Source organism: Dendronephthya gigantea, unplaced genomic scaffold (assembly GCF_004324835.1).
Source record: "Dendronephthya gigantea isolate DGI-Jeju-01 unplaced genomic scaffold, DenGig_1.0 000554F, whole genome shotgun sequence".
In the NCBI taxonomy this organism is placed as follows: domain Eukaryota; kingdom Metazoa; phylum Cnidaria; class Anthozoa; order Malacalcyonacea; family Nephtheidae; genus Dendronephthya; species Dendronephthya gigantea.
Genome location: NW_021163564.1, coordinates 18,383 through 37,348, shown reverse-complemented (window position 1 = coordinate 37,348; position 18,966 = coordinate 18,383). Strand labels below are relative to the sequence as shown.

Genomic DNA, 18,966 nt, shown 5'->3' with positions numbered 1-18,966 from the left:
TAAGTGCCAAAGAATAAAGTGCCACAAAATCATAAATACGTTGGCTTTAGTTGATTTTCTGCCCATATATAAGTCAACTGAGAAGTGAATATAGACCAGTTCAGCTGGCATGCAAATTAAACCATTTCAGATGTGGTGACCATGGAATAGCCAGTAAAATTTAACCATTTCGAACCATGTGATTGAATTAAATGGGTTAATTGCATACAAGCTGAAAAGGTCTATTAGATGCGACCAAATTGGATCATCTAAAAAAACCTTTACATCGCACCACATGCGTAAAATAAACTGTATTTCGTTTGAACATTGCGTTATAAATCTTTATTAGCTGCATACATGAGAAAACTACAACATCCATTGGAGGGACTCTCTATTCCCCAATAACAAATATTTTATGCTTTAGTACTCTGTACCTATCACCTTTGTTAGTATTTGCCACCGACTGTAACCAGCAAAAAGCAAACAACTGTCATGCAGAAACTTGTAAACATAGAAATCGATATATTCATACAAATGACTCATGTTTGCCACGGTCTCGCAAAAGCCTTCAGACTTATAGAGAATTAAGCGTCCTCACTTGATCGTGGGATTAGATTCAAACACGATGAAACGTTCTGAAATAACTCCGATACTGCTCGAGCTGGCGAGAAATTAGGAACAAGAGGAAGGCCGACTAGAAGTAAAAAAAATTCCGGAAATACCAACCACAAGGTCTGTTGAGATTTTTCTACAACGAACTCTATGTAGTGTCACTATGTTTACAGTAAAATTTCAAAAAGGTGATATACTATATATAATATGATGAACGTGGCAACTCTCAATTAGGTGAGGGTTGCGGCAAATATTCCTACAAATTTTTATTCAGATACGAATTTTAAAATTCGCATTCTCCAATTCACTTCTGATGGATGTTTTATGCTCTGTTGACTTGCAATTTTTATGAGCAGCATATCAACTAAAACCAATGTGGTACTGCTCTGTCAATAAACAGACTACATTCCATATGTCATAAGTGAATTGAATCGTGTGGACAAACTTTTGTTAACGTAATTTTCTTGTTAGGTCAAGGGACACAACGGGGTAGAGGGGACAATCGAGGCACAACGCGAGGATCAACGAGGGGACGTGATAACAGAGGGATGTCACATACTCAGGGAAGAGGGTATAACGTGGGTTCGTATCCAAACCAGCCTGGCCAAGGAGGGCACTCAACATATAACGAATCGTTTAGTATTTCGCATACAATTCAAGGAATGTTGGCCTAGACTATGGCGTAAACTATCCACAAAGGTCAGTTTAGTGCAGGGCTTTTATAAATTGTTTTGCAACATCCCTTTTTCAGTGCTAGCACCTAGATAAACTTAATACCTTGGTAAACTGTTCTATTAGGAACAATATATTATTTATCTAGTGTCACTACAGGAGGAAACTTAAACTAAACTGACTTTATACTGACACATGTAGCTCTATCAGTTTTAAACTATGCTAATCAAATACTGATATCATCCCTAATTAACAAATAAACCTTCTTATATCATCCAGCTATGAGACTGAACAGATCCACCATGGTGGTAGTTCCTCTTATCATAGAGGTGGTGGACAGCCATATTGCTCAACCACACCCCGGTGGTCAAGTCTACCCATGGCAAATACCAACAGGGCACCGAAAACCTTGGACACTCGTAAAGAACACCTTAAGGTATATTGAAATGATTACCGAAGTACACAGTCTGCTATGGTCAACAGTGAGCAATATTAAGAGTGGTTGAGACAAATTTCCAATCATTTTTCTAAATTTTATTTAGTCCGAAATCACTGCTAATTTAGCGGCCGCCCTTGGCGATTTGGTAAGTTCAAAATTGAATAAATTTTATTTACAAAGACGAGCGAAATTGAACTGATATGAATTTTGATGAAGCAGCGCTGGAGTGCTTGGAGCAGTTTGTTAATTTGATATGATGTATTTTCCAGACAAACAGTTCACGACGAGGAAGATGCCTCAGTTGCTCTCCACGTTTCAAATGCTTTGACAGAACGTTACTAAAGTATAGAATGAGTGGATTACAATGAATGTCCATCATATGACTGCTACAGGAATCCATTTCGAAACCAAAGCTCAGACATACCCTTGTGTCCCAGCTATGAGTCCAGGTGTGGGACAAATGTACAATATGTACTTGCTATAGTATACTTTGAAAAGTCGCCAAATGAATACTCAGCCTATCGCAGGCTGGAAATAATTCCAATGGTATTAAACAGGGGCGTAGGAATGTGTACAAGATTGGGGGGGGGTCAACGAGACGTTTTTGAGAAGTACAGCTGAATATAATAATAATAATTTAATTACTTATTATGCGCCTGTTACATAAAAAGATGCCCACAGGTGCAAATGTTAAAAAAAACGCAAAACAAAAACAAGTGGAGTACTTGCACCAGTGTATTGATTCTATATAAGTGTCTTAAGAGTTAAGACAGACATTTATTTATCGACAGAGTCTTATGGTCAGAATCGTCAGAAATGACAATCGTCTCTTATTGTCAGAATCAAGAAATCACAAAACGTATTTATAGAAAACGAAACATGAAATATACTTGTTGCGAAGACACTCTTTCACGATGGTAAAGGCTGTGTTCTTATGGGAGGAAATATGGGAGGATTATACCTCTGGCCGATAGATTACTGGCGTCTTTTGTCTCTTTCTATGCAAAATAAAAGCCTGGCTTTCATACTTATCCATTATTAACCTCTTCTTTGTTAGTGACACATTTTCAGTTTCAAGGAGACTTGTCTTGTATTCTAGTTCATTTATCTCATCAGGGCGCTGTAAAACACAGCGTTTTACAGCGCCCTGATCTCATAGCCTACGCGTAGACTCAACTTAAGTTATAAGTAGAGTCTACGCATCAGCGTTAAAAAGCTTGTTCAATCACGTGGCATCCCCACAAATGTGGGGAACGCTTGTGATTGGTCAGTATCCTGAATATTTATCAACTGACCAATCACAAGCGTTCCCCATATTTGTGGGGAAATCCACGTGATTGAACAAGCTTTTTAACGCTGATGCGTAGACTCTACTTATAACTTAAGTTGAGTCTACGCGTAGGCTATGATCTCATCGAATAATTGACGCTTTCGCTTCGTTTGCAGCGTCACCTCATCAAGTAAACCCCTTCTGAAATGTCTTTTGGATTGTCTATGATGTCACGCAGTCACGGTTCTGGCATAACACTCACCCCGGAAGTTACATGTATACTACTGAAAATAACCACATGATACACATGATATACGACAGTCCACAGGATATGAACAGAAAAGCCTTTAAAGGACGTGAAAATGGCGATATCGCCATTTATTCGCCATTTTCACGTCCTCTTTGACGTTCACGTCCTCATCAGCTCATGCTAAATCTGCCTATTGTTGAAGAGTGGCGAGTTTGTTACAATCAAATGCCGTTTTGTTTTTATACACACGTCGGTATGGCTTACAATATATTATTTGTTTGGTACTGTTTATACATTGTGATTATTTGTGCTAGCGGAAATACAACAGCACAGATTGAAATCAAACGAGAAAGATATGATAAATTTATTCCTCAAAACTTACATTTGGAACGTCAGACATCTAAGCAAAAAGCGGAAAATCTGTGTAAGAGTTTCAAAGCTGAATGTGAAAATGATGAATGTAAATATTGCCAGTGTATTGAAGAGGATAGGAACACACTTCTGCTGGTAACTCCTACCACAGGCAATTGTACTAAAGACCAAGATATCATACCTGATTCAAGTATGACATGTTTATCTTTTAGTATTGCTATTTTGAGTTAAAGATGAGGTAAAGTCCGTTCTGCGCATATATTCCGCGCATCAACACATTCCATCAGTGGGGGAGCAACTTTTGGAATGTTAATGATATGCGATATTAACGCGTTGTATTACAAACGGCAGTTCGGGAGCAAAATTATTTTATTTTATGTCGCAAGGCGAAGAGGCTCGAATTGCGAGTCACGACGATAACTTATCTTATCATAAAGCTGCTAGAAAAAAGCAATATTATGCTGAAAGGAATGCTCCAAGAATTTATTTGTTGAATAAGGCCCGAAATGGCGAGGCTATTTGTTGTCGCTACAGACGCCACCTTCTCGCTTGTCCTACAATTACAAATATATAACGTTTTAAATAACGGCTGGTTTATTTACAAGCTTCGCTTTATATTTTCTTCAAAATATAACAATATTTTCTTCAAAATATAATAAAAAATAAGCATATTCATCACAGATCACAGCCCGTCGAGCGAGAAGAAAATAATAAAATTATAACGTAACATACGTCATGTAAAGATTATATAACCAACGTAAACAAACATTGTTATGCGCAGAATATATGCTCAGAACGGACTTTACATCATCTTTAAATATTGAGGTATTGAAGAGTTTTAGATTGGCGTTTACAGCTAGGGCAACCGCTGTTGCACTTTTAGGATTATGTGGTCATGTTATTTACTAATTTCAATACCTCAAACTCATTTTACGCTTCCTTAAATCTCAGCTAAGCGGGTTTATCCATATTGTTACGAAATGCGCATATATAATGTAATTTAGCATTTTAAAAAAATAGAAGGTCAATATCGATGAGGAAATTACTTCGGGAACATGTCACATAAAATGACGTGTAAAGTAAATATTATGACCCTTCAGAATCACAAAATTACTTTTCCTGTCATGAGGTGACAGCCCATGGGATTTCCTCCCAAATTAATACTGTCGTACAATATATATATTGTATTCACCTTCTAGTACCAAATGGAAATTTTTTTCTTCGAAATCAAAATTACGGTAAATGTCTTACGGTAAATGGAAATCGGACTGAAAAAGTTTCTGGAACGGTTTGCAGCTCGTCTCTAAACATGCGTTGGGTATGGTTAAATGAAACGGGAAAAATCCAACTTATGAATGTTATTTCACTCCAGTGTCTTGAGTTTGTCAAGCCTTTGTCTACATGTTCGCATAAAGGAAGATCGGTTAATTCAGTAGTTATGAAGCAATGTGATAGAACCAATCAACAACAGCAAATAACGCAACCCAAGAGTAAGACAAAATTTATATTTACCAAAATGTGCAGTGGCCAAACGAATTTTTACCTTGAAATCGATGAATACAGTAAGAGAGCAATAAGTAAGTCAAGCAGCACGGGACAGGTTTGGAAAAACACGGATGGATATCTGAACTGGAAAACAACTACTTACAGAGGTAAGCATTGTATGTATACGTGCTGATATGCAGGGTTTATATATAAGCACGCGACAAATTTGGAGACAAGGGAAATAAAGACCTGAACTAGGAAAAAATACCTGTGAAGGTCAGAACTGATTGCATATGCTTTATATGCATGGTTTTAAAAAGCAGAGTACTTATTCTTGCATATTCGGTAAAATACAAGTTTTTTCTTGAAAAGTTTTTTCTTTAAAAAATCAGAATTACCTTAAGATTTGAGTTGTCGACTTAGCAAACAATTTTTTCTATTTCCTATACCTCAAGAGATCGAAAGCTTCCTTCTAATTATTTGATATCCATTTCGATAGGTTGTTACCGTTTTCAAAACAAAAAATTCATGCTTTATCTGGACAAAGACAATTGCTCTAAGCCATGTACTCGAAATTTTTTTGCCCCAATCTTTTCTGAAAACTCGCAATGCAGCATTATATGGTCGAAATCTACCATCATGCGGAGTGATATGATGTGGCAGAAAGTTACGAATATGGAAAACAAGAAACCGATTTTCATCAACAAAGTTTCAAAAGATCTTAGAATGTTAATGGTAAGAGTCATTAAAGGAAAATATAAATTTGTAATGGCAAGATAAATTATATAATCAAATGCTCATAATAAGTAACATTTTTTGGTTTGTTAGTGGCTGATTCGTTTTTATTTTTTTATAATTATACATCATGCTGCAGTTTTACACTCGCTAAAAAACCCGCAACAATGACGATAGTTATATATTCCAACGAACTACTGATAATAGAAACGGGCCTAGCTCTTCTCTTTATGTCACGTGAATACGCTTGACGTGTACTTTAAAGTGAACTCAATTCTATTAAACCTTTTTATACCGAGCTCAATAATTGCTTCTACAACTATTTATAGATCCAAGAAGAATCATTTGAAATCTTCAACAATTCATTGTTGAAGTTGGAAATTTCCTGTAAAAGTAAAACCCACGAGTCCAAAGGAGAGAATCACTGTTTGCTTCTCAAGTTCAAAAAATTGGTGGAACAGAATGTGAGTTTAATCCCGCACTGCGTTTCTGACGAATGCAGTCAATTTAAGTACTGTAATTTGGGTAAAACGCATGTAGTCATGTATAAATGCATGACTGATTAACTCTCGCGACATTCCCGCGCGCGTGTTTGGATCAGGCCATCCAAACACGGTAACCATTCACAATTACAATATTGATGCATAATTCATATTACATGTTGAAATAATGTTGAGTAACAATATAGTTGAAGTTGAGTTGTTGATATACTCCAGTTATTTATTTTGAAATGTTGTATTACATGCACATCCTTATTTTTTTTCTATTTTATTTCACTATTGAAAGAACTCAATGGATTGAAATATAAAACTGTTTTTGATATTTTGAAGCAAAGTATTTGCTGAAATGTCCAGACTTGAGTTTCTTTTAATTTCTATCAGCTTTACTGCATTATTATAAATTATTCCACCATCATATTAATAGCATTTACAACTTGAACATATGTCTGAATTATGTTATACCTGTTGTTGTTCTGGTTGGCTAAATTTTGAACATATGCCAGCTGATCGTCTCTTAAATTAACTGAACTTTGAGGTACAACAACTCCAGCCGCATCATTTTCAAACTCATTGTCACCTTGTAAATTGTATGATTCTACTTCTTCATTAACTAAAATATCATCTAATGTTGAATTGTTTTCTGTTGCACATCTTAATATACTTTCTGACCAAAGTTGTAATGGTGATGATCCTCTTTCTGTACTAATGCCATGATGATTCCACTGATCAATAAACTCTTCTAAGGAATTATTAATCACTTTTAAAAAAACAAGGTGAAGTGAAAAGATATGTATTTCGTTATCAGGGTTTAGAAGACCAGAACTTTCCATTCTGTAAAATTCATCAATATATGCCTTAAGAACACCAGTAGTAACATCTCTGTGTAGTCTCTCTACTCGTTGGTTGTGCACTGAAGCACCAGTGATAATGCTTCCTCGATTAATGCCACGACACTCCAACATCATTCGAGCAACACCTACATTTTCAAGGCCATGGTCACACCTTACCCTTGAAGGTAAACCATATGATTGGCAAGCATTTTGAAATAACTGTAGAACTGTAATCGATTTGTTGTTATTAGCACAATAAAGATATGGTATTAATCTTGAGTACCCGTCAATAGATGTATGTACCACAATGCGCCACCGTATCATTTTGTGGTTCCCATCTATATGCCACAAAGCATTCGCACAACGCACAGAATAATTTCTTCTACAAATTGCTCCTCGCCAACGAAGTGCAGTTCCTATGGGATCCAACTCACGCATCATAACCCTTACACGTGAACGTTGGGCTCTTATTCCTCGACTTTTTAGGGCACCTAACATACGTGTCTGCCCAATGCCAGGTGTAATACTCATAATTTCTTGCATGACTTCTCGTAGATCATTGTCATTGATTGTAGACCACGACTCCCCATTGTCAATTTGGAATTCTTCGCGTCTTCGTTGCAAAGTTTTTAGAGAAATGCCTAATAATTCGGCTATTTTAGTCCAAGAAAAGTGTAATTCTCTGAGGCACTCAATCTGTCTCTTAGATATTTCAATTCGTGGCTGACCTCTCATGCCTGTGTATATCCTGGCGCAACTGTATGCTGGGGTGCAAGTAATCTGATCTTGTAGACCATTGATAGTATTTTGGAAAAAAGTTCGAAGTCGATTTAAATACGTAGATAATTCGTCCATGTCATTGTAAAAGTTTTCCATCTCGATGTCAGCAACGAGGTTTAATGCTCTCTCCTTTAAAGTGAAGACTGTATCTCCAGCTTCAGAAAGCCTTTCGTGTATTCGCTCAAGACTATCGATATCATTAAACGAAAGTTGATCTGAAGAAATATAGTATTCTGCTTCCGTAACAATTGTTTTAGTTCTTTGAAAGAATGAAAAAAGGCTGAATTCTGTTCCTCCTATACCACTTGAAGTCCTTGAAGTTGAAGCCGCCATTTTAGTTCGAAATAAGCGCAGACAGGGGCATGGGTTCAAGCCTCCGAAGTTCTAGGCTCGCGATGCATTATGCAACATGATATAAAAATACTGCATATATTAAATATAGAGGCATAGAGCACGATGTAAAAAATGTTTAGCATGTCAAATAAAAGTTTAGGATTTCATGTATAATTTAACAACACGATGGAAGAGTTTTGTTGCGTATATTTCTGAAGTTCTGCATAGGGTTTTGAAATTCGTCACCTTATATTTAAAGTTTACCATGCACTTTTTAGTTTAGCATGAAATATATTTAGTTCAGAATAATGTCCAAAACGGCGCCTCATATGATGGGGCAGGATGTCGAGTTGGGTTCATTACTACCGTTATCAGTTTACAAAAAACCCATCCGAAACATTTGGTATATTTATATCTGTTTTGATCCACACATGCAGCTTCGTTGTAAATTTAAATATTTTTCAGAGTTATTTTCTGCGGTTATAAAAGAGAAATTTGAAAGCTGTTCGAGCTTTGGAAGAACCGCCCTCAAATTCACTATTAAAAATAAATACTCATGGATCTTATAATCTAAATTCTTTCTTCTTTAAATAGATTTGTAAAAAACAGTGAAAGAGGAAATTCAGGTAATTATCCTTCACGGTTGATCCCGGGATTTATAGTTTATACACGTCATATTTTGGGCTTCACGTTTTCAGTTTGGCTCACGTCGTTGAGTTTCGTTTTTATAATGTCTTTATTCAAGTCTTTCCTGTTGCACTCGCACCTAACAAACTCTTCTGCTGAATTTCCTTCATATTTATAAACAATCATGGAGTGTGTCTGTCTTGGCAAGTTTTAAACTTAAAAGTAGCAAATGAAAAGCTATAAGTAAACCATTAATTGCTACAGCCTTTCTCGCGATAACAAATATATTAACTCGCTATAACTGATGCGTGTACTTTTTCATGCCTGTAAGCGTGGGGGCCACGTAACAAGGACTTCATGGAATTTTGGGGGGTAAATTCGTTACGTGAATGAGTTGTTAGTTATTCTGAAAGAATTATTAAAAGCACTCAAAATGGCGACTATTCGTCATCGACATGGTGGGGGAAAAACAAGAGATGTAAAGAGATTTTTTCATCCTCCATAATAATTGCATAGGCGGGATTACATTCAACCCTAGTCCACTCTCTAAACTCACAATGTTGTATTAACGTAGTGGAAATTAAACTGAATAGTTGCTTTTATAGTAACAGATCAAAATTCTTCACCGGTTGTTGAAGAGTTGCCAGAAATGCGAAACCTTTCTAACAACCAAGCAACTCCGATAGAATCTGAAATTTATGTTATACCAAGAGCAGAACAAGAATACCTGTATGAAAACACTAACCAGAGAATATCGTGTGCGCAATCCCAAGGTCCTGAGTACGAGAACCCAGGAAGCCCCAAATACGAATCTCCTGAAATCCACCCGAACCATCAATACGAGTATCCTTCTCTCGGTGCGACAGGAAAGAAAGATGTCGGTGTGAAGGACGGCGAGTATTTTCCACTTAGAAGGCCGCTATTTAAAGATAATGAAGATGATCTGTCCGGTTATACATCTCTTTTAAAACTGAATAGTTCACAAGGTCACAAGGAAGCAACGTGATTGTCTACAGTGCGTATTTATAAGCAACTACCTTTTTTAAGGATTTTCATAATTAATTTTAAACATCGTTAAGTAATTAATGAGCATGCAATAACATTTTTCAACCTATAAAAAGTCTTTTATGAAGTTATTAAAGCAGCATTGGTATTAAAGGTACAGCTGCATGCTTACATGAGCCCGGTTACCTCAAACTAAACGAACAGTGATTGAAAGTCTTCATGAAACAAAACAAGTTCTTGCTACTGTTGGGATGATTACACCACTACCAGGATGATGCTCAACTTCGTTTCCAGGTTATGCATTCTGCTCAAATGTGGGCAAAATGGAAACCGTGGGAACAATTAAGATGGGATCATGTTATATGCATTTAAATACTTCAAAATCAAAATCGGGGCCAATTAAACGGGAACATGCTCCACAGTTCATTGTCTGATGAAAATCTTATAACTGTATGAGTGCGGCATATTTTTGAGATCTATATATTTCGGTTCTCACTTCTCAGTAGTTGAGATATTCTTTACATCCTATCACATTGGCAACCTTGTCTTGTGGGATCCTTTACTTCAACAAAACGATAGTTAGCTACAGCATGAAAATAGTGAACAAAGTCTGATATAAAGATAATGATAGCGTAGTACTGATAGTAGACCTTAAACCATTTATAGAAACCAGTTGATGATAGTTCGCTAGTAAAATATTAAGTGCCACAAGATATAAAGTGCCACAAAATCATAAATACGTTGGCTTTAGTTGATTTTCTGCCCATATATAAGTCAACTGAGAAGTGAATATAGACCAGTTCAGCTGGCATGCAAATTAAACCATTTCAGATGTGGTGACCATGGAATAGCCAGTAAAATTTAACCATTTCGAACCATGTGATTTGAATTAAATGGGTTAATTTGCATACAAGCTGAAAAGGTCTATTAGATGCGACCAAATTGGATCATCTAAAAAAACCTTTACATCGCACCACATGCGTAAAATAAACTGTATTTCGTTTTGAACATTGCGTTATAAATCTTAATTAGCTGCATACATGAGAAAACTACAACATCCATTGGAGGGACTCTCTATTCCCCCAATAACAAATATTTTATGCTTTAGTACTCTGTACCTATCACCTTTGTTAGTATATTTGCCACCGACTGTAACCAGCAAAAAGCAAAACAACTGTCATGCAGAAACTTGTAAACATAGAAATCGATATATTCATACAAATGACTCATGTTTGCCACGGTTCTCGCAAAAGCCTTCAGACTTTATAGAGAATTAAGCGTCCTCACTTGATCGTGGGATTAGATTCAAACACGATGAAACGTTCTGAAATAACTCCGATACTGCTCGAGCTGGCGAGAAATTAGGAACAAGAGGAAGGCCGACTAGAAGTAAAAAAAATTCCGGAAATACCAACCACAAGGTCTGTTGAGATTTTTTCTACAACGAACTCTATGTAGTGTCACTATGTTTACAGTAAAATTTCAAAAAAGGTGATATACTATATATAATAGATGAACGTGGCAACTCTCAATTAGGTGAGGGTTGCGGCAAATATTCCTACAAATTTTTATTCAGATACGAATTTTAAAATTCGCATTCTCCAATTCACTTCTGATGGATGTTTTATGCTCTGTTGACTTGCAATTTTTATGAGCAGCATATCAACTAAAACCAATGTGGTACTGCTCTGTCAATATAACAGACTACATTCCATATGTCATAAGTGAATTGAATCGTGTGGACAAACTTTTTGTTAACGTAATTTTCTTGTTAGGTCAAGGGACACAACGGGGTAGAGGGGACAATCGAGGCACAACGCGAGGATCAACGAGGGGACGTGATAACAGAGGGATGTCACATACTCAGGGAAGAGGGTATAACGTGGGTTCGTATCCAAACCAGCCTGGCCAAGGAGGGCACTCAACATATAACGAATCGTTTAGTAATTTCGCATACAATTCAAGGAATGTTGGCCTAGACTATGGCGTAAACTATCCACAAAGGTCAGTTTAGTGCAGGGCTTTTATAAATTGTTTTGCAACATCCCTTTTTCAGTGCTAGCACCTAGATAAACTTAATACCTTGGTAAACTGTTCTATTAGGAACAATATATTATTTATCTAGTGTCACTACAGGAGGAAACTTAAACTAAACTGACTTTATACTGACACATGTAGCTCTATCAGTTTTAAACTATGCTAATCAAATACTGATATCATCCCTAATTAACAAATAAACCTTCTTATATCATCCAGCTATGAGACTGAACAGATCCACCATGGTGGTAGTTCCTCTTATCATAGAGGTGGTGGACAGCCATATTCTGCTCAACCACACCCCGGTGGTCAAGTCTACCCCATGGCAAATACCAACAGGGCACCGAAAACCTTGGACACTCGTAAAGAACACCTTAAGGTATATTGAAATGATTACCGAAGTACACAGTCTGCTATGGTCAACAGTGAGCAATATTAAGAGTGGTTGAGACAAATTTTCCAATCATTTTTCTAAATTTTATTTTAGTCCGAAATCACTGCTAATTTAGCGGCCGCCCTTGGCGATTTGGTAAGTTCAAAATTGAATAAATTTTATTTACAAAGACGAGCGAAATTGAACTGATATGAATTTTGATGAAGCAGCGCTGGAGTGCTTGGAGCAGTTTGTTAATTTGATATGATGTATTTTCCAGACAAAACTAGTTCACGACGAGGAAGATGCCTCAGTTGCTCTCCACGTTTCAAATGCTTTGACAGAATCGTTACTAAAGTATAGAATGAGTGGATTACAATGAATTGTCCATCATATGACTGCTACAGGAATCCATTTCGAAACCAAAGCTCAGACATACCCTTGTGTCCCAGCTATGAGTCCAGGTGTGGGACAAATGTACAATATGTACTTGCTATAGTATACTTTGAAAAGTCGCCAAATGAATACTCAGCCTATCGCAGGCTGGAAATAATTCCAATGGTATTAAACAGGGGCGTAGGAATGTGTACAAGATTGGGGGGGGGTCAACGAGACGTTTTTGAGAAGTACAGCTGAATATAATAATAATAATTTAATTACTTATTATGCGCCTGTTACATAAAAAGATGCCCACAGGTGCAAATGTTAAAAAAAACGCAAAACAAAAACAAGTGGAGTACTTGCACCAGTGTATTGATTCTATATAAGTGTCTTAAGAGTTAAGACAGACATTTATTTATCGACAGAGTCTTATGGTCAGAATCGTCAGAAATGACAATCGTCTCTTATTGTCAGAATCAAGAAATCACAAAACGTATTTATAGAAAACGAAACATGAAATACTTGTTGCGAAGACACTCTTTCACGATGGTAAGGCTGTGGTTCTTATGGGAGGAAATATGGGAGGATTATACCTCTGGCCGATAGATTACTGGCGTCTTTTGTCTCTTTCTATGCAAAATAAAAGCCTGGCTTTCATACTTATCCATTATTAACCCTTCTTTGTTAGTGACACATTTTCAGTTTCAAGGAGACTTGTCTTGTATTCTAGTTCATTTATCTCATCAGGGCGCTGTAAAACACAGCGTTTTACAGCGCCCTGATCTCATAGCCTACGCGTAGACTCAACTTAAGTTATAAGTAGAGTCTACGCATCAGCGTTAAAAAGCTTGTTCAATCACGTGGCATCCCCACAAATGTGGGGAACGCTTGTGATTGGTCAGTATCCTGAATATTTATCAACTGACCAATCACAAGCGTTCCCATATTTGTGGGGAAATCCACGTGATTGAACAAGCTTTTTAACGCTGATGCGTAGACTCTACTTATAACTTAAGTTGAGTCTACGCGTAGGCTATGATCTCATCGAATAATTGACGCTTCGCTTCGTTTGCAGCGTCACCTCATCAAGTAAACCCCTTCTGAAATGTCTTTTGGATTGTCTATGATGTCACGCAGTCACGGTTCTGGCATAACACTCACCCCGGAAGTTACATGTATACTACTGAAAATAACCACATGATACACATGATATACGACAGTCCACAGGATATGAACAGAAAAGCCTTTAAAGGACGTGAAAATGGCGATATCGCCATTTATTCGCCATTTTCACGTCCTCTTTGACGTTCACGTCCTCATCAGCTCATGCTAAATCTGCCTATTGTTGAAGAGTGGCGAGTTTGTTACAATCAAATGCCGTTTGTTTTTATACACACGTCGGTATGGCTTACAATATATTATTTGTTTGGTACTGTTTATACATTGTGATTATTTGTGCTAGCGGAAATACAACAGCACAGATTGAAATCAAACGAGAAAGATATGATAAATTTATTCCTCAAAACTTACATTTGGAACGTCAGACATCTAAGCAAAAAGCGGAAAATCTGTGTAAGAGTTTCAAAGCTGAATGTGAAAATGATGAATGTAAATATTGCCAGTGTATTGAAGAGGATAGGAACACACTTCTGCTGGTAACTCCTACCACAGGCAATTGTACTAAAGACCAAGATATCATACCTGATTCAAGTATGACATGTTTATCTTTTAGTATTGCTATTTTGAGTTAAAGATGAGGTAAAGTCCGTTCTGCGCATATATTCCGCGCATCAACACATTCCATCAGTGGGGGAGCAACTTTTGGAATGTTAATGATATGCGATATTAACGCGTTGTATTACAAACGGCAGTTCGGGAGCAAAATTATTTTTTTTTGTCGCAAGGCGAAGAGGCTCGAATTGCGAGTCACGACGATAACTTATCTTATCATAAAGCTGCTAGAAAAAAGCAATATTATGCTGAAAGGAATGCTCCAAGAATTTATTTGTTGAATAAGGCCCGAAATGGCGAGGCTATTTGTTGTCGCTACAGACGCCACCTTCTCGCTTGTCCTACAATTACAAATATATAACGTTTTAAATAACGGCTGGTTTATTTACAAGCTTCGCTTTATATTTTCTTCAAAATATAACAATATTTTCTTCAAAATATAATAAAAAATAAGCATATTCATCACAGATCACAGCCCGTCGAGCGAGAAGAAAATAATAAAATTATAACGTAACATACGTCATGTAAAGATTATATAACCAACGTAAACAAACATTGTTATGCGCAGAATATATGCTCAGAACGGACTTTACATCATCTTTAAATATTGAGGTATTGAAGAGTTTTAGATTGGCGTTTACAGCTAGGGCAACCGCTGTTGCACTTTTAGGATTATGTGGTCATGTTATTTACTAATTTCAATACCTCAAACTCATTTTACGCTTCCTTAAATCTCAGCTAAGCGGGTTTATCCATATTGTTACGAAATGCGCATATATAATGTAATTTAGCATTTTAAAAAAATAGAAGGTCAATATCGATGAGGAAATTACTTCGGGAACATGTCACATAAAATGACGTGTAAAGTAAATATTATGACCCTTCAGAATCACAAAATTACTTTTCCTGTCATGAGGTGACAGCCCATGGGATTTCCTCCCAAATTAATACTGTCGTACAATATATATATTGTATTCACCTTCTAGTACCAAATGGAAATTTTTTCTTCGAAATCAAAATTACGGTAAATGTCTTACGGTAAATGGAAATCGGACTGAAAAAGTTTCTGGAACGGTTTGCAGCTCGTCTCTAAACATGCGTTGGGTATGGTTAAATGAAACGGGAAAAATCCAACTTATGAATGTTATTTCACTCCAGTGTCTTGAGTTTGTCAAGCCTTTGTCTACATGTTCGCATAAAGGAAGATCGGTTAATTCAGTAGTTATGAAGCAATGTGATAGAACCAATCAACAACAGCAAAAACGCAACCCAAGAGTAAGACAAAATTTATATTTACCAAAATGTGCAGTGGCCAAACGAATTTTTACCTTGAAATCGATGAATACAGTAAGAGAGCAATAAGTAAGTCAAGCAGCACGGGACAGGTTTGGAAAAACACGGATGGATATCTGAACTGGAAAACAACTACTTACAGAGGTAAGCATTGTATGTATACGTGCTGATATGCAGGGTTTATATATAAGCACGCGACAAATTTGGAGACAAGGGAAATAAAGACCTGAACTAGGAAAAAATACCTGTGAAGGTCAGAACTGATTGCATATGCTTTATATGCATGGTTTTAAAAAGCAGAGTACTTATTCTTGCATATTCGGTAAAATACAAGTTTTTTCTTGAAAAGTTTTTTCTTTAAAAAATCAGAATTACCTTAAGATTTGAGTTGTCGACTTAGCAAACAATTTTTTCTATTTCCTATACCTCAAGAGATCGAAAGCTTCCTTCTAATTTTTGATATCCATTTCGATAGGTTGTTACCGTTTTCAAAACAAAAAATTCATGCTTTATCTGGACAAAGACAATTGCTCTAAGCCATGTACTCGAAATTTTTTTGCCCCAATCTTTTCTGAAAACTCGCAATGCAGCATTATATGGTCGAAATCTACCATCATGCGGAGTGATATGATGTGGCAGAAAGTTACGAATATGGAAAACAAGAAACCGATTTTCATCAACAAAGTTTCAAAAGATCTTAGAATGTTAATGGTAAGAGTCATTAAAGGAAAATAAAATTTGTAATGGCAAGATAAATTATATAATCAAATGCTCATAATAAGTAACATTTTTTGGTTTGTTAGTGGCTGATTCGTTTTTATTTTTTTTATAATTATACCATGCTGCAGTTTTACACTCGCTAAAAAACCCGCAACAATGACGATAGTTATATATTCCAACGAACTACTGATAATAGAAACGGGCCTAGCTCTTCTCTTTATGTCACGTGAATACGCTTGACGTGTACTTTAAAGTGAACTCAATTCTATTAAACCTTTTTATACCGAGCTCAATAATTGCTTCTACAACTATTTATAGATCCAAGAAGAATCATTTGAAATCTTCAACAATTCATTGTTGAAGTTGGAAATTTCCTGTAAAAGTAAAACCCACGAGTCCAAAGGAGAGAATCACTGTTTGCTTCTCAAGTTCAAAAAATTGGTGGAACAGAATGTGAGTTTAATCCCGCACTGCGTTTCTGACGAATGCAGTCAATTTAAGTACTGTAATTTGGGTAAAACGCATGTAGTCATGTATAAATGCATGACTGATTAACTCTCGCGACATTCCCGCGCGCGTGTTTGGATCAGGCCATCCAAACACGGTAACCATTCAGTATTTGTTTCATCTTCGGTGGTGCATGCTCTTTCTGGATGGTCATGCATGGCTGCTGTTTTTTTGCTTAGACATTTTCCGAAGCATATTACATGCAGATTTATTTATATTTAGATACAGTTTAAATCTGATTACAATTCTGTTTTCTTTTTCGTAAATCGAAGAGAACAGACATCACAGTGACATTACCCACGACAACAACAAAAATGGCAGACACCACAGTGATATTAAAACATAAAGAAAGTGAAGAAAGTTTAGTGGTCACAATCGTTATTACGGTCTTGGTCTCTGTGCTCATTATCGTTCTGGTGTTTGTTGTGGCCTACTTTTATCGAAAAAGGTATCTAATTATCACTCTATGCATGCATGCACAAGGAAGTATCACAAGTTGTTAATCAATTGTAATTAATGAAAAACAAACGTTAAATCTTCGAAACCAGCGGTAAGAGCTAGTGAGCCATGCCTGTGAAAATTGGGTCTGCCGTGAAAAATGCGATAACAAGACGTGCTTACATATAATTGAAGTCAATAGCTATAGCTATTTATTTTTTTTCTCGCGGTCCTAATTCATATTTTAACGTTTCCCGCAATCCAATTGGCTACGCGAGCAGTCCTTCGGCCTCGGGCTGTTTTTGAGACCTTGGGAAATATTTCCCTATACAAACCTCCAATCTGGTAAATAACATATATATATTGCATGATGGGGCAGGATGTCGAGTTGGGTTCATTACTACCGTTATCAGTTTACAAAAAACCCATCCGAAACATTTGGTATATTATATCTGTTTTGATCCACACAGCTTCGTTGTAAATTTAAATGTTTTTCAGTGGTATTTTCTGCGGTTATAAAAGAGAAATTTGAAAGCTGTTTGAGCTTCGGAAGAACCACTCTCAAATTCACTATTAAAAATAAATAGTCATGGATCTTATAATCTATATTCTTTCTTCTTTAAATAGATTGTAAAAAACAGTAGAAGAGGAAATTCAGGTAATTATCCTTCACGGTTGATCCCGGGATTTATAGTTTACGCGTCATATTTTGGGTATCACGTTTCAGTTTGGCTCACGTCGTTGAGTTTCGTTTTTATAATGTCTTGATTAAAGTCTCTCTTGTTGCACTTGTACCTAACAAATTCTTCTGCTGAATTTCCTTCATATCAAATAATCATGGAGTGTGTCTGTCATGGCAAGTTTTTACATTCAAAAGTAGCAAATGAAAAGCTATAAGTAAACCATTAATTACTACAGCCTTTCTCACGGTAGCAAGTATATTAACTCGCTATAATAGTAGTGGAAATTAAAAATAGTTGTTTTTATATAGCAGATCAAAATTCTTCACCGGTTGTTGAAGAGTTGCAAAACCTTTCCAACAACCAAGCATCTCCGACAGAATCTGAAATTTATGTTATACCAAGAGCAGAACAGGAATACCTGTATAAAAACACTAACCAGAGAATATCGTGTGCGCAATCCCAAGGTCCTGAGTACGAGAATCCAGGGAGCCCCAAATACGAATCTCCTGAAATCCACCCGAACCATCAATACGAGTATCCTTCTCTCGGTGCGACAGGAAAGAAAGATGTCGGTGTGAAGGACGGCGAGTATTTTCCACTTAGAAGGCCGCTATTTGAGAAATAATGATGATGATCTGTCCGGTTATACATCTCTTTTGAAACTGAATCGTTCATAAGGTCACAAGGGAGCACAACGATCGTTTACAACACGTATTTAAAATAAGCAACACCTTTTAAAGGATATTTTCATAATTAATTTTAAACATCGTTAATGAGCAATAATATAGCTCATCCTATAAAAAGTCTTTTATGAAGTTATTAAAGCAGCATTAGTATTAAGGGTACAGCTGCTTACATGAGCCCGGTTACCTGAAACTAAACGAACAGTGATTGAAAGTCTTTATGAAACAAAA

General features: G+C 36.5%; 4 protein-coding genes and 1 long non-coding RNA gene across 6 annotated transcripts; 4 read left to right on the top strand and 1 right to left on the bottom strand.

Moving 5' to 3' along the window:
• The first annotated feature begins 1,639 nt into the window (after positions 1–1,639).
• On the top strand, positions 1,640–1,847 carry LOC114543788. Its single transcript, XR_003690197.1, has 2 exons — positions 1,640–1,699; positions 1,806–1,847. It is a non-coding gene; the product is annotated as an uncharacterized LOC114543788 (long non-coding RNA).
• Positions 1,848–3,416: 1,569 nt separating this feature from the next.
• On the top strand, positions 3,417–9,684 carry LOC114543790. Its single transcript, XM_028562642.1, has 6 exons — positions 3,417–3,784; positions 4,794–5,246; positions 5,579–5,814; positions 6,144–6,278; positions 8,852–8,883; positions 9,490–9,684. Exons 1-5 carry the CDS (start codon positions 3,448–3,450, stop codon positions 8,867–8,869), a joined length of 1,179 nt encoding a protein of 392 aa, XP_028418443.1. The 5' UTR covers positions 3,417–3,447; the 3' UTR covers positions 8,870–8,883; positions 9,490–9,684.
• Positions 6,581–8,244, bottom strand: LOC114543789. Its single transcript, XM_028562641.1, has one exon. The coding sequence runs from the start codon at positions 8,018–8,020 to the stop codon at positions 6,716–6,718; it is 1,305 nt and encodes a 434-aa protein (XP_028418442.1). The 5' UTR covers positions 8,021–8,244; the 3' UTR covers positions 6,581–6,715.
• On the top strand, positions 9,681–13,151 carry LOC114543791. Of its 2 annotated transcripts, none has more exons than XM_028562644.1 (5): positions 9,681–9,899; positions 11,665–11,893; positions 12,146–12,305; positions 12,414–12,455; positions 12,580–13,151. In XM_028562644.1, exons 2-5 carry the CDS (start codon positions 11,742–11,744, stop codon positions 12,679–12,681), a joined length of 456 nt encoding a protein of 151 aa, XP_028418445.1. In that variant the 5' UTR covers positions 9,681–9,899; positions 11,665–11,741; the 3' UTR covers positions 12,682–13,151. The 2 variants fall into 2 exon arrangements, with proteins under 2 accessions (XP_028418445.1, XP_028418444.1); XM_028562643.1 differs by having other exon boundaries at positions 9,681–11,310.
• A 2,542-nt stretch (positions 13,152–15,693) lies between these two features.
• LOC114543794 lies at positions 15,694–17,492 on the top strand. Its single transcript, XM_028562645.1, has 5 exons — positions 15,694–15,848; positions 16,180–16,415; positions 16,743–16,877; positions 17,204–17,379; positions 17,480–17,492. Exons 1-5 carry the CDS (start codon positions 15,713–15,715, stop codon positions 17,490–17,492), a joined length of 696 nt encoding a protein of 231 aa, XP_028418446.1. The 5' UTR covers positions 15,694–15,712.
• Positions 17,493–18,966: the final 1,474 nt, after the last annotated feature.

What these genes read in the sequence shown, in the direction of transcription:
- LOC114543790 (XM_028562642.1), top strand. Translation starts at nt 3,448, where the DNA reads ATGCCGTTTTGTTTTTATACACACGTCGGTATGGCTTACAATATATTA. An exon ending in AGATATCATACCTGATTCAA is followed by an intron (nt 3,785 to 4,793) that starts GTATGACATGTT and finishes TTCACCTTCTAG; the next exon opens with TACCAAATGGAAATTTTTTT. An exon ending in AAGATCTTAGAATGTTAATG is followed by an intron (nt 5,815 to 6,143) that starts GTAAGAGTCATT and finishes AACTATTTATAG; the next exon opens with ATCCAAGAAGAATCATTTGA.
- LOC114543789 (XM_028562641.1), bottom strand. Translation starts at nt 8,020, where the DNA reads ATGGAAAACTTTTACAATGACATGGACGAATTATCTACGTATTTAAAT.
- LOC114543791 (XM_028562644.1), top strand. Translation starts at nt 11,742, where the DNA reads ATGTCACATACTCAGGGAAGAGGGTATAACGTGGGTTCGTATCCAAAC. An exon ending in CTCGTAAAGAACACCTTAAG is followed by an intron (nt 12,306 to 12,413) that starts GTATATTGAAAT and finishes ATTTTATTTTAG; the next exon opens with TCCGAAATCACTGCTAATTT. An exon ending in CGGCCGCCCTTGGCGATTTG is followed by an intron (nt 12,456 to 12,579) that starts GTAAGTTCAAAA and finishes TGTATTTTCCAG; the next exon opens with ACAAAACTAGTTCACGACGA.
- LOC114543794 (XM_028562645.1), top strand. Translation starts at nt 15,713, where the DNA reads ATGTGCAGTGGCCAAACGAATTTTTACCTTGAAATCGATGAATACAGT. An exon ending in GAAAACAACTACTTACAGAG is followed by an intron (nt 15,849 to 16,179) that starts GTAAGCATTGTA and finishes CCATTTCGATAG; the next exon opens with GTTGTTACCGTTTTCAAAAC. An exon ending in AAGATCTTAGAATGTTAATG is followed by an intron (nt 16,416 to 16,742) that starts GTAAGAGTCATT and finishes AACTATTTATAG; the next exon opens with ATCCAAGAAGAATCATTTGA.